At 29.8% G+C, this 11,994-nt stretch overlaps 2 protein-coding genes across 3 annotated transcripts; one reads left to right on the top strand and one right to left on the bottom strand.

Moving 5' to 3' along the window:
• The first annotated feature begins 369 nt into the window (after positions 1-369).
• LOC141535998 (uncharacterized) lies at positions 370-1,900 on the top strand. Its single transcript, XM_074256190.1, has 2 exons — positions 370-1,474; positions 1,571-1,900. Exons 1-2 carry the CDS (start codon positions 1,376-1,378, stop codon positions 1,898-1,900), a joined length of 429 nt encoding a protein of 142 aa, XP_074112291.1. The 5' UTR covers positions 370-1,375.
• Positions 1,901-5,994: 4,094 nt separating this feature from the next.
• LOC141536069 (uncharacterized) lies at positions 5,995-8,618 on the bottom strand. Of its 2 annotated transcripts, XM_074256309.1 has the most exons (4): positions 7,329-8,618; positions 7,011-7,245; positions 6,807-6,911; positions 5,995-6,664 (listed from the first exon to the last, which is right to left on the bottom strand). In XM_074256309.1, the coding sequence occupies exons 1-4, from the start codon at positions 7,539-7,541 to the stop codon at positions 6,561-6,563; spliced, it is 657 nt and encodes a 218-aa protein (XP_074112410.1). In that variant the 5' UTR covers positions 7,542-8,618; the 3' UTR covers positions 5,995-6,560. The 2 variants fall into 2 exon arrangements, with proteins under 2 accessions (XP_074112410.1, XP_074112409.1); XM_074256308.1 differs by having other exon boundaries at positions 6,807-7,245.
• Between the last annotated feature and the right edge of the window lie 3,376 nt (positions 8,619-11,994).

The raw sequence follows: 11,994 nt of genomic DNA, 5'->3' as shown, positions 1-11,994 counted from the left end.
AAGATTTTTTTGATTTAAGAAAATTTGCGCTTGACTCAAAACTTTTTTTCTTTCTTTATACATGCTTGTAAATTAAAATAAATTAATTAAAAAAAGATATAATTTAATTTTTAAGTTTTAAAGTTTATAAGGAAGATGTTAAATACTATTTTAAAAATAGCAATAGATTTATGGGAATTTTTTATTGAATAGAATGCAATTTAATTTACAAACTGTTACGTCCTAATGTTGGTCAGTAACAATTATATCAGTTCCTTAAATTTGAGACTAACCACTTAAGGTTATATGTCTCAGGAGGCGGGAACCGCGCCTATGGGTAACCGTATGTCAAAATTACACTAAGCTACACACTGTATACGCGATTAAAAACTGGGTCATGGATTGGGTTAGGTCAAGCACAGCAGATGTATTAAGAATATGTAGAGAAAAAATAGAAATAACCAAAATAAATATATATATAATGAGAAATGTACCTGTCGTTTGTAGTGAAGCGGCGACTACTCGTCGATGTGAACTTAATAATTATGTTTATTTTAATTGAAAGGATGAATGAGGAATTATTTTATAATAATTACACTAATTATTCTATTTCGAGATTTATTTAGATTTGAATATACACTGCATTTAATTGACTGGTTGATGATTTAAATTCGACTGTACTCTATACGTAATCAACTGTTTAGGGATTTGACCGATTAACTAATTGCAGGAATGGTTAATGGGAGAAGGTTATGGTGGCAGTGAATAATCTTCGCGAATTCGATATATATTATAGACTTGGTACTTCCTTTCCCCCCTCTGAGAGTTTTGACTCAGCTCTGCGAAACCTTTTTCGTGGTGTGAACGTTTCCGAAATTTGTTTTTCGAAGTGACAGCAATGTGGTCAGAAAATAATCTTTATAATTTATGGTCGCGGATGACACATAAACTTTCAGTAGCTGACAACTGGAGTGGTACCCGATTTGCTATTCCCATAAAACGTTAAGTGGTTAACACGGGTTCCCCCGTCCTACAGTTTTATAGCTTTTTAATTACCCGACGAACAACGAAGGGTCGGATACACGATTTTTCTATTTCCTGGAGCAGTGAGGAGGAAATATAATATTTAATTTTTATTATGGTATAACCGTCGTGGTGTCGAAAATTCTGTTAATATTTCAATCTCGTGATTTTAAAATTATTATTTCTATCGGGCTCGCGAATTAAATTTTATTACTAATACGGTCCGAACTAGCCCTCGCGAATTTTATTCTAATACTGCAAACTTCTATTGTCCGGGCTAGGGCTTTTATACATACTCCAGTCCGTTGTTTTCTGTGAATCTTACACAGATATTTGCCTTTGAAATTAAATCAATATTATTTCGTAAAACAAAATGTGCGACGATATTGAAATGTCTGTTGTAGAGGTTGAGATCGTGACAGATCCGAAGACATACTGGATCTTCTCAGAAGAAATCAAAACTTCATTGATGGTGAGTAGTCGACAGAATTTTTAATCAATCCTTAATTTAAAAATCTTATATTAATTTTCATTTTTTTATTTATTTGTTGATTTATTTATCTTTCAGCAACACTTTGGATCGAAGTTTCCAATCCTTGAGGAGATGCTCACCAAATTAGAAACAAAGCCCGACATCGAAATCCTGCGAAAAATCGCAAAGAACGCCTTGTCGCCGAATGTACTTAACTCGGCAAATTCTGCGATCGACTTGCTTTTCAAGACTGTTGGACAACCAGAAGAAGTCACAAGAAAGCTGAGGCAGAAATTCAATCGGCTGATCACAGGCAGGCTGTTCTTTGATTTAATCAATGACATGGCTCTGAAGACAGAAGCAGAAGTCGAAATGCTAACTTCGATACCCTGTATGAATTTGGCCGAAGAATGCATTTTTAATTAAAATTGTTATGTAAATTTAAGAAGGAATTGTAACGGGTTTGAACCGTCCCTTGGTCACCCCTTTATTTAAAATTTGTAATTAAGGGCGCCACTGGAATTTTTATCACGGTTTCCAGAACCGGTCCAAGCAAGAGAGATATCACAGGGTCGAGAGAAATTAAAAAACTTGACATAAATAAAAACAATTGAAATAGACGTTAATCATCAATTTATTTTTGACAAACTGACAATAATTTAATCTCAATTTAATGCTCACACACACACTCATACTTACAAAAGTTGCTTATTCCTGACGGTACCCTCATATGGAGCGTCTATACCGCAGTTTCTAATTAAGTCGCGCTGTCCACAGGACCCTCACGCTCTAAGACTCTAGATATGCCCTGGGTGGTCGCCCGGACCCCTGCCCAAGGTTCATACCGTCCTTAACCCTTTCGCTGTCCACAGGACCCTTACTACGGGACTAAGGAACCTGAAGTCGACTAGGACAGAGGAGGATACCATGACACTAGTCGACAACCTGCTAATTCTAACCTCCTCGACAGCCCGTGAACGAGGAGTATATAATGTAAATTATTTTCCACACACACACACACACTATTCTCAATAAAACAATTTATCTAATACACACTTGACTCTAATTTACAATTATTTTAAAATCCAAGATACTCTTTACAACATAACTTCCTGGGAATCAAATTTCCCGGTCCCTAACTTGACTTCTATAAATAAGTTAATTAAATTCTGGTTGCTTAATTAATAATATCACAGTAGCGTTTATTCAACCAAGATGTTAGATTAATTAAAATTTACTCGAATTCAAACTGCCTGAATAATCGGCTTATGTCTATTTTGAATTCCAGTCAAGATTTGAGACTTAGTCTTCAACTTGGTAAAAATTTCCCAAGGCTAAATTTTATGTTGATTAATTTTGAAATCATCGTACTGGAATTTGACAAATTTATTTATCGAAGTTTATTGAACAAATCTTCTTTTGTCGATAAATTTTCTCTTGTAATTTTGTTTTATAAATTAATTTACTATTTAACAATTTTAATATTCTAATTTAAGGAATTTGTGTCTATGATAATTTTATTTTATAATTTTTGATAATTTTCCAAAAGTAAATTTTAATTTTCCATTTTAATTTAAATTTTAATTCATTTTTCCTTGTTAATTTTATTGGTCAATTTTAATCTAACTTGGACAATTTTCTAATTTTAGTTTCCTTTATTTTATTTTAATTTCTAATTTGTAATAATTTAATCGACAGAATATCGCTTATATAAATAACGCAGTTAACTCAAAATTGTCGATATTAAAATTTCTGATTTGAAAATTTTAATCTAAATTTAATTGACCAATTTTATAATAATATTAATTCTAAATTTAACCTCTTTTATTTTTAATTTTGAAATTCTTCCAACTTATTGAATTTTCTATTTGTTCAAATTTTGATTTAACTAATTTTAACCTCGATTTATAATTTAGATATTTTAATTAAATTCGAATAATTAATTAATTAATCAAGTAGGGTGATTGGAAGATGGAACCTGGCCTGTGCCTAGAGTTTCCGGGAACGACGCAATAATTTCCCGAGGTTAAACTTTATTTTGTACCTGAGAATTTTTGACGATTTCTTCTCTTGAGTTTGGCTCTCTTTGTTGTTCTCGTTGACTTCTAATAGAGGTAACCTTGTCAGCCAAAATCACGGTGTTCTCGGTATATACTCGGGTTCACTGCGTCGCAACTCGGGATATTTAGCAATATTTTATCTGGAAATTCAGGATAGTTAGAACAGTTTTATTGGATAATTAGGCTGGCTAAATGCCTAGCAGTAATTATCAATTTTATAAGTTAAAATAATCGCTCTGAAGGTTCCACAGGAATCTCAGAGGAATATTAATATTTACCTGGTATTTCCAAAATCTCGTGTTGGTTGCTCGGGCTCCGGCTTTACAATATCGTTTTTCCGTTCGGCCACTTCACTCGTCCCTCGTGTGGGATTATCCCCACCCGCGGAACACTTATTTTCTAGGCCCCGGAACTTATGTAAATTTTATTTCTACTGCGCGAGCATCCTAGACCACAGCGCTCTGTGATCCGTCGATAACTAACCGCGGCTAGGGTGAGGACCTTCAACGGGTAATGAAGGAGCCCCGTGACAGAATGAATGGGAATTTATATTATTGTAAATATTTCGAAGTTTGTGTGTTTTTATATTTGTAAGTTTGTATGTTTTTAAAGAGTTAGCATAAATTTGTAAATTTGTATGTTTTTAAATATTTAACATAGATTTGTAAATAGAACAATTAATTTTTAGCAAAAATAGTTGTAGTTATTAGAATATATTGAAAAGAATGACAAATTTCTGAGTAATAAAAATATTACATTGAAAAGCTGATATTGTAAATATTTTAAAGTATGTGTGTTTTTATATTTGTAAGTTTGTATGTTTTTAAATAGTTAACATAAATTTGTAAATAAAACACAATTAGTTGTAAGCAAAAATAGTTGTAGTTATTAAAATATATTGACGAGAATTATAATAAAATTCTAAATAATACAAAAATTATATTGTAAAAATTAAATTGCCGAAATTTAATTTTTATATTTCTATTTAATAATTGTTTATTAATATCACTTGATTTTTCTTGACTTAGAAATTTTATTTTAAAAATAAATAAATTAATTAAATAAATTGGTTCCTTATGTGAAAAGGTGCGGTCTTATGGTATACCAATTCATTTAATTAATTTTATGCAAAAAAAATTAATATAAATTTAACATAATAATAGGTATTGTGTAAAAATAAAAATTACAGAAATGAAATATTAGCAATATAAAACAAGCGTGACTATGAACAGGTTAGATCTTATTGTCATAAGTATAAAGGTAAAAACATACGTCTTGGACACTATTTTTACATATCTTGTAATTTTAATGATAATAACGGCAAACAATGTTCTTATATGTTCAATATTTTAATAGCCACACACTTAATTCACTAATTATATTTCACCTAATTGTCAATATATGTTGAGTGAATATAACTCACAAATTATAAACAGCACTTCACGCGCAGGCGCTACAAAAAAAAATGCGGAGTCATCGTGGGCATAATCCAAATTTCAACCGAGTATAATTCAATTTACATGAAATAATTTTTCGGATTATACTGCGTGTAATCTTATGCGACATAACCAGAAAAATTAGTCGATTAAATCAGAGATTACACGGAGTTTAATACAAAAATAATTTAGTATACTTTGAAGTATATTGGCTATAGTCTGAAATTTCTGTTCATCACAGATAACACGGATTATAATACGACAGGATATGCAGTGTTTTTTTGTTCTTTCCATGTAGGGTAACCTTCCGCAACGTTCCATAAGGAACTTCGTCCCTTAGTATTTCCCAAGTATTTTTATTCTAAACTTTATAGGGTGTTATTGGCTGTATAACAAAGTACTTGAACATCGATACCCCAATAACTAATTATCATACAGAAAATTATCTACAAAAATCTGCCACATTTTAAAAAGAAATAGTATATTACACTACAAGGGCAGAAAGTTTGAGATTCCTGCACTGCGCGCCATGATGCCCGAGGCGAAGCCGAGGCAGGCATCAAATATATCTATAAATAAAGGTATAGATTTTAATTAAAGAAATTGTACTTATATTAAAATTATGACTATTTATTCGTATCACAATTACAAAGTTTATTTTATAACAGCTGAGGTTACTTTATCAATTATAGCTTATATAGTAATAATAATTTATTAAAAGTAATTATCGATTAGAATATATTGCATACATTATAACTAAACAGTAATGTTATAAAATATTGACTATTTATTTGTATTACAATTACAAAACTTATTTTAAAACAGCCAAGGTTACTTGATTTTTTATTATAGTGCATGTAGTCATTTTTATAGTAATATAATAATACTCATTTAAAAAATTTTTTTTTAATAATTATCAATTTGAATATTTTGCATGCATTATACCTTAAAAGTAATAATATTATAATGTTAAACCTGTAATAGTAAATTATATATTTGGCTCAGGAAGTTTATCATCAGAAATATAAAAGTTATTAATTATATTTCCGTGAAATGTACAGTTGTCGTATCTAATGTTTGGATTTTTGTTTGATAACGCTTCTATAGATGCAGATTCTGGTGCTTCATCTGTTAGTTTAGTTTCCGATGTCAGTTGTCTAGTATGATTTTTATTAGGCGTAGATTTAAACTTTTGTTGACTTGTTACAAAATTAGTTGATGTTGATGCCGATTTTACATTACTGTTTGCATTACGTATTTGCTCGACCTTCATTTTTTTCTCTGGAGGTTGATTTTCTTTGTCATGAGAAAAAACCGAGATTGGTGGTTTTTTTAAAAAATGACAAGGTTCAGCTGTTTCAACGGCAGAATTTATGATTACTTTTTTATTGTTTGCTGTGGTAAAGGAAGGTAATAATGATACTGGTTTTTCTGATTCAAATGAGTTCTCAATCACCGTCAAAGTGTCATCATCTAAGCAAAAGTCATCAAATAAGTTATCACAATCGGTTTCTGTCGATATAGATTCATGAGTTTGAACCGAACTTTTTGTTTTAGTCGAATTAGTTTCACTTGTAGATGGTTGCGGATTTATATCTGATGGATGAGCAACAAAGCCCGATGAGCAACTTTAGTTACATGTGTGATTTTATCAAAGATATTTTGTCTGTTCAGCAAGGACTTCTCAACATAAGCTGTAAATATATAGATATAAACATATTATTTAAAATACTTATAAAACATTTATAATTATAATTTTTTTAATAAATAAAAGTAATAAAAATTAGTACTAAAAAAATAGTAATAAATTATTACCAAAAAAGTAATAAAAATTACCTTCTACTATAGTAGCTGATTTCCATCCTCCTAATTGTTTCAACATTGTTACACTTGCTCCAGAGTTTGATATCAATGTAGCTGATGTCCTGTGTAAGCAGTGTCCTGTGAATTTTTGGGGAACAGTCAACTTCAAATACTCAGCAATAATTTTTGGGATTTGACCTATTTTATTTCTCCCAATCACTTGTCGGCAGCATTTACCGTGTGAAAATTGCACAAAAAATCTCTCAGTCCCAAAATCTGAAGGTCTTAAAGAAATATATTTTTTCACTTTTTCATAAAAAAATTGTCCGACTAAAAATTTACGAGGTAGACCATTCTTTGAATCGTTTATGGAAACGATGTATTTACCGTTAATTTCTTCAATATCAGCAACTTGAAGTTCTTTTGATTCGTCGCATCTGGTAGCTCCACAAATGCCAAAGATTAACACAACCTTAAAATATAAAAATAAAGATAACAATAAATTAATTAATTAAAGAATCAATACAATTTATACAAATTTTTATAAATACATACTTTATTGGCTAAATGAGTGTAGTCCGGTGCATTATTTATGAATGCCATAACCTCGTCCCACGTCAAGACAGCAGATTTCTTAGGCTTATGACCTTTGGCGTTATTTTTAACTAGATCTTTTAATTTATAAAACTTACTGATATCAATATTATCTATGGCATTCAGCGTCGATTTTAACATAGAATGAATACTCCACAAAGTAGATGGACACATTTTTGTGGATAGACTTTTGAAATAAACAATTAAATTATTTTCCTCAGAATCAGATAAAGCACTTTTATTTTTTTGTTTCCATTTTTTGTAAGTATTATAGACTAGCGTAATTTATCCGCAGATTTCTTGGGTAAAGTGTCAGTTTGCACAATCAATTGTGCTTCCGCATCAAAGCCTTTGGTGATTTCTTCTTCATCGGTTGACTCGTCAGATAATTGGTGATGCATTTTTTTATTTTTATTATAAAATTTTAATCACAATAATTTTCTGAATAGAATTTACCAATAAACATTAGCATTAATTTATTGTAAACAAACTTTGAGGTTATACGAGTGCGAGTAAAAGTAGAGGTTGTGGATACGTGAATCGGGTCTTTGTGGTATATAGTATTGTAGAGAGAATTTCTCATGTATTGAGTGGCAGTGCACGCGACTAAGTTTTTACTCCCGCTCAACTAGATGGCGCGCGTACTGCTTGACCGAGGAATAAAAATGAATATTTCTGCCGCGATATCACAGCAGAAGCTACGTACTTTCGATCGAGGTAGTAAGAAATAGTATATTACACACCGAGGGAAGTAAAGTAAGAAATGTCTCAGATCACATGTAATTGTTGGCCGAGGCGAAGCCGAGGTCAACAAACATGTGATCTGAGGCTTTCTTATTTACTTCCCGAGGAGTGTATACTATTTTTTTCCCTGACGAAGGTGTAAAGCGGAAACTTTGTTTAGCGCAGCGGGGCTAAAGTTGACGCTTTACACCCGGAGGGGAAAAAAAAAATTTTTTTCCTTTAGATGAACGCACAACACGGAAAAAAAGCATTGCCTCTAGAGCCATCTACTTGAGAGTTGCTAGTAGAGCGCTACGACAGCAAAACGTTTTCCTACAATAGCAATATGGTATGGCTCTGGTAGGAATACTTTAGTTAGCTAGAATCGGTAACTACATTTTTCAACGGCGCCATCTTACATAACCACATACACACGTACTAATATTTATTAACTGAATAACAATATTTATAAATAATTATTTTAATACATAATAATATTTATAAATAATAATTTCGAAAATTATATTTATTAATTGATGAATTTGAAATTATTTATTTGATTATGGTTGAATAAATAAGTTAAATTAATTGACATAAAAAAGGTCAATAAAAAATTCGATAATCATCATAATAAATTATAATTTAAATAAAAACATGGTTCCATATTATTTATCACTAATAACTATAAATGAAAATCAATTGACTAGATATTTAATAATTTTTAGAATTTTTTTAATAAATAAATTATGGTAAAAAAAATTGACCTGTAAAAATAACAAAAAATCATAAATTTTTTGAAAATTAATTTTTTAGAAAAAATTTATTTGTTAAATAAAATTAAAAAATTATCAAGTGACTGTTAACTTTTATGTCATTAAATATAATTATAACCAGAAGTTTGACAATTTTTAAAAAGTTATAAATTATATACAAAAATAACAATTAAAAAAAAAACTATCAGTATAACTTTTGTGAATTTTTTTATTCAAACTAAGTTTAAATTTGTTTAAAAATGAAAAAATAAAAACAAGCTATCTACTTATTTATTGGTTATCCATTACTATAAAATTAATTTATTACTCCATATAATAAATAAATTTGTCCGAGCGATCTACTAGATGGCTCTAGTAAGAATCAAACAGTTAGTTAAGTGGGGATAGCTACAGTAGCATTACAGTATGGCTCAGAGCGATATTTTTTTTTTCGTGAAGGTACCGGTGGGTAATAAGGCCTATAACTAAGGGAGATTTTGAAAAAATCGAAATAATTGCATTTAATTATTGCAATCATTAATTTTTAAATTAATACATTAGCCATACAATATAATGGAGTAATGGTAATTTTTACTATAAACAAACTCAAAATTAAATTTTTTCAAAAACCTTACGAATAGGCCTATGCTTATACATTGTTGTGATACTGACGTACATATTTTAACGTTCTGGAATTCAATTTTCCCTTATACTCGAGTACCTACTAGAATTTTAGTGAGGCATGCCGAAAAATCAGATCGGGGCGAAGTTGGCTTTGCGAACTTAGGCTAGCTCAATTCAGATCTCATTTGTTTTAAATTAGGGCAGTCGAACATAGATCTAGCTACTTTATATGCGACAATTTGTTTACGGGTATCCTTTTTATTAATTGTCCTTTGCATATGCCTCTTCTATTTATCTATTCTTTTTGTGAGAATTCTATCATAGTATCAACGATATTTGTAGGGTAGTTTTTCTAGTTATGTGAAAAAAATACTTTTGTTGGCGCTTTTTTAACCAAAGAACTGATTAGATTTTTGAATTGATTGAATCGATGGTTTAGAAGCTATTCAAAAAAGACTAAAGATTAAAAATTTTTATCATTTTTTAGAAGATATCAGGAAATCTATTTTTTAAAGTAGACTAATAATAAAAAATCAAAAATGAATAACTACATAAGCAATATGGATAAGAAAGTTAAATAAAATAATAAATTGTATTTTGTAACAAGCACATGAGTCTTTTTTAAATTCTTCCAAATAAACTACAACTGTCGAGATGAACACTTGAAATATCAGTTGTGATACATTTGAAGTCACAAGTGAATTATTTGACGGAAATATCATTGTAAATTGAGCTTAAAGTTTATGTCACTTTCACATGAGGACAAGTTCGGTTAATGTCACCACGAACCGTAGTTGAATGAGCAACAACCACACAAGCTCTCGTGTAAATGTAATATAAACCTTATAGCAAATGTTGCGGGATCATGATTGTCAGACCTACCCCTTTTTGAAACTGTAGGATATATTACGCTTTGCAACACCTGTTATGATAGTTCAAGTCTAGAGGTATAGATAAACTGAAAGTCGGAAGGATATTTATGTTTAAATTCATGAGGAAAATTTTCTATCCAAATGTAATATCAAATTTGGTTTAAAAAATCTATTTTCATGTAGATAAAAATTATAGCACATTTTAAAGGATGATAAGGAAAATTTTATACTTCAGAATGTACTCGTTCTATGCACAGGTGCCATGCGCACCTCTATAGAAATCTTTTGTGACGATAAATAAATAATAATAATAATAATAAAACGAGTAAAATTTACGGTGATCAATTTGAAAATTCTAATGCTAATTTTGAAGTTATAAAATGTTAGGAAAAATACTCATTATGTTTTATAGTTATATAGAATTTTAATGTTTTTACTAATTACATGGTCATAAATTTAAAGCCGCGTGGAATGAAAGAATTCAGTCAAAATGTGGTAACATCTTTTTCGTCGTTTTCCGGTGCAAAATTAATGCTCATAAAATAATATAATTTCAGAGAAAATTCTTGAATCCAGATGCGACATCATTATTGAGATAATACAAAACAACCTTGCTGACTATATAATTATGTATGCTTTGAATGCATATAATGATTCTTATTGTAAAATCTTCTCAAATGATAAAAGAAAAGGTAAAAACCTTTTTATATAGAGGAATAAAAACGAAAAAAACTGAATTATAAAAAAGTACAAATTTATTGTTAAAAATAAAAAAAATCAGAGAAACAATTGAGCCTTCAGGCCATCCATGAAACTTCTCGCTATATTCGAGTTCAGATCGCTCAGAAAAATTTCTATTTGAAAATTTTGAACTCCTTGAACTCAAAAATACAATTTTTGTATATTTTCAAGCTCAAAAATTAAGTGAACGTTGAAAAATTACTTTTCTGAAAATTTTTAATTGAGATATTGCCCCGATTAAATGAACTATTTTTTGCGGCTTGATGCAGCATTCAAAGTAGTTTCTTGAGCTCAAAAAAATTTCTTAGTTGCAAAATGATGAATCGAGAAATTTTGAAATTAAGTGAAAAAAATACACTTTTTTCGAATTTTTTGAAAAGGTTATCTCTTACACAATTTAATGATTACAAATTCCGTTTGCGGCATTCAATAAAGTATTTTATAGACAAAAAAATTACCTCTGTATCCTTTTGATCAAATTGAAAATATTGACATTTAAATTAGTAAATTTTTTTAATACTCTTACAATTCTTAGAATTATTACTGCTTTATTATTGATTAATTTAGTCATTTTCAGCGAAGGAACGAAAATATCGATGACGAGTCCTCTAAGGTAACTTCAGATACGACGTCTTGACTTACATAATTTTTATAATGCTTTATACTTTGGATGAAAATCTAGGACAGTCAATCAGCCAATGATCATTTAAATCTCCGGACGAACGTCCGGCTGATTGACCCCGTTCAATTTACTGAACTTTTATAGTATAATTAATGAAATAAAAATTATGTGATTCATATCCCTCAAAATCCTACCGAAAATTCAAAATAAAAGAGCTGAATAACGAGCCCACCTGGGGTCTATCGCTTAAATGAAATGTGAAAAAAATTTGGGTTGTTAAATTATTATCAGTC

The sequence above is a fragment of the Cotesia typhae genome, unplaced genomic scaffold (assembly GCF_013202065.1).
Source record: "Cotesia typhae breed Kobodo isofemale line unplaced genomic scaffold, CoteBio_Ctyphae scaffold_152, whole genome shotgun sequence".
Classification (NCBI taxonomy): domain Eukaryota; kingdom Metazoa; phylum Arthropoda; class Insecta; order Hymenoptera; family Braconidae; genus Cotesia; species Cotesia typhae.
The sequence above is the reverse complement of the archived record's forward strand: the minus strand, read 5'-3'. Positions and strand labels throughout refer to the sequence as shown.